Below are 2,223 nucleotides of genomic sequence, written 5' to 3'. Positions count from 1 at the left end.
CCTCCTCTTCCCCTCTCCTTTCCCCTCCTCTACTTCCCCTCCCTCCTTTTTCCTCCCCTTCCTCCCTCCTTGGTCTCCTTCCTCCTCTCCTTTCTCCTCCTTCCCCACTCTTTCCTCCTTTTCCCTCTCTCCTTCTTCCACCTCTCCTTCCTCCTTTTCACCTTCTCCCTCCACTTCTTCCCCTTCTCCTTCCTCTTTCCCTTCTCCCTCCTTCTCCTCCTCTTTCTCTTCTTCCTCTTCTCTGTCTTCCTCCTCTTCTTCTCCTTCTCCATGCTCCTCCTCCCCTTCTCCCTCCTCCATCTCTTGGTTTCTTTCCTTCTGATGGCCTTGCTCCCTCTCCTTTTGCTCCTGCTCTTTCCCATCCCTCTTCTCCCATTCCTCCTCCTCTGCTAGGTCCTTCTCTCCCTCTCCTGGCCTCGCCATTTCTCCTCCACCCTTGTCTTTCTCCCCCTTCTCCTCCCTCTCCTCACCTTGCCAGTGTTCTGCTCCTGAACTACCCTCCTCACAGGTTCCATCCCCTCTACCTTCAGGCCCATCCTCTGCTTCTCCCGCTGACTTTGCCTTGCCTTCACTCACCTCTGCTTTGTCTGTAAGGTCATCTGATAGGATCTCTGTTTCCTCCTGTCTTCCTCCATGCACCTTCACATTTTCCTCATTTGCTTCTACCTTTTGCTCCTCTATTCCATTTCCTTTTGAATCCTCTGCTCCTTCCTTCTCCTCTGGGATCTCTGACAAGCGATCACATTTAAAATCATACTTTGCCATGGATTTGGATATTATGGGTTTAGTCTCTTTTTCATTTCCTTGTTCAATCAATTTCCTGCCATACCATATGTTTTGGTCAGTTTCCACTTCATCATCCTCTTTCTCTCCACTACTAAATTCTATTGCCTCCGGCTGCTGGAATCCATCAGCTATACCCTGCTGACTCTCACTTGCACCTTCCATGTAATGTCTGGCTTTTCTACTGATTCTCTTTCACTGTCAAAGATCACATCTTGCTTGCAACTTTCCCTTTTCTTAACAAAATCTTTATTTTCTTCACTCTCAGTATTCATACCTCTATCTGGTAAGTTGCCAAAGAAAGAACTCATATTTTTTGTGCTCTTTTCCCTTTTTCTTAAATCCTTCATACCTGCTATTTCTGCCAGTTTAGTTTCCTTCTCACTATTTCTTCTGCTTTTGATTCCTTCTGACTGTGTCCTCCATCACTTTCCTTTTCTATTTCCTTGGCATCAAGTTGATCAACACCATTATTATTTTCATGTCTAAATACGTCTTTTTGTAAACCGTCTCCATCAGTGTCAGCCTGAGGTCCCACCTGGCCTGAGTCATTACCTATTTCCTCATCTGAAAATGCTTCGATAGGCGTAGCTGGTTGCGTCATGAAAATCCCTTGTGACACATGTTGCTCACATGCTTTCCCTTCTTTCATTTCTGACATTTCTTCATATTCATCACTATCATCGTTTTCAGTAAGAGCTGTATGCTGCATCAGTTCCCCAATTGTTTGTTGTTTCTGTAAATTTTTTGAAGTAATTATCATAGTCATACTACTATTAGTTTACAAGGACACCTTATCTACTTTAAATACTGCCAAGATTTTACATTTTTATAAGTCTAGGAGAATAAAAATAGCAAATTGTACCAGATAGTTTGCTGAAGTTTTGTTTTCTTTAAGGATAATTTGTGCCACTCTCTAGTCTGTGATACATCTAATTTTGATTTAGTAACATGTATCTGTGTTTAATTTTCAACTCGTACTACCTGCCTTAATTTTGCCATTAATCACAATACCATCAATATTTATTCTCTGCCTCTTTTCTCAATCCGAATCAATCCTTACATAAAACTTCGAGATTAATTTTGCAAGATGCTATTAAAAAATGTACACTTCTTGGCCTGGCACAGTGGCTCACACCTGTAATCTCATCACTTTAAGAGGCCAAAGCGGGTGGATCACCTGAGGTCAGGAGTTCAAGACTAGCCTGGCCAACATGGTGAAAACCTGTCTCTACTAAAAGTACAAAAATTAGCTGGGAGTGGTGGCACATGCCTGTAATCCCAGCTACTTGGGAGGCTGAGGCAGGAGAACTGCTTGAACTTGGGAGGCGGAGGTTGCAGTGAGCCAAGACTGTGCCACTGGACTCCAGCCTGGGCAACAAGAGCGAAACTCCATCTCAAAGAAAAAAAAGCGCACTTTTCTTGTACATAGTACAGCTT

The 2,223-nt window shown here is 43.5% G+C and overlaps 1 protein-coding gene across 1 annotated transcript; it reads right to left on the bottom strand.

The window, feature by feature from the left end:
* Positions 1-6: 6 nt before the first annotated feature.
* Positions 7-1,956, bottom strand: LOC108524943 (X-linked retinitis pigmentosa GTPase regulator-like; the record flags this gene model as incomplete). Its single annotated transcript, XM_017866023.1, has 2 exons — positions 1,339-1,956; positions 7-728 (listed from the first exon to the last, which is right to left on the bottom strand). Coding segments are annotated over exons 1-2 (936 nt in total), but the record flags the coding sequence as incomplete, so codon positions are not given.
* Positions 1,957-2,223: the final 267 nt, after the last annotated feature.

This window comes from Rhinopithecus bieti, unplaced genomic scaffold (genome assembly GCF_001698545.2).
Source record: "Rhinopithecus bieti isolate Rb0 unplaced genomic scaffold, ASM169854v2 repeat_34521, whole genome shotgun sequence".
In the NCBI taxonomy this organism is placed as follows: domain Eukaryota; kingdom Metazoa; phylum Chordata; class Mammalia; order Primates; family Cercopithecidae; genus Rhinopithecus; species Rhinopithecus bieti.
The sequence above is the reverse complement of the archived record's forward strand: the minus strand, read 5'-3'. Positions and strand labels throughout refer to the sequence as shown.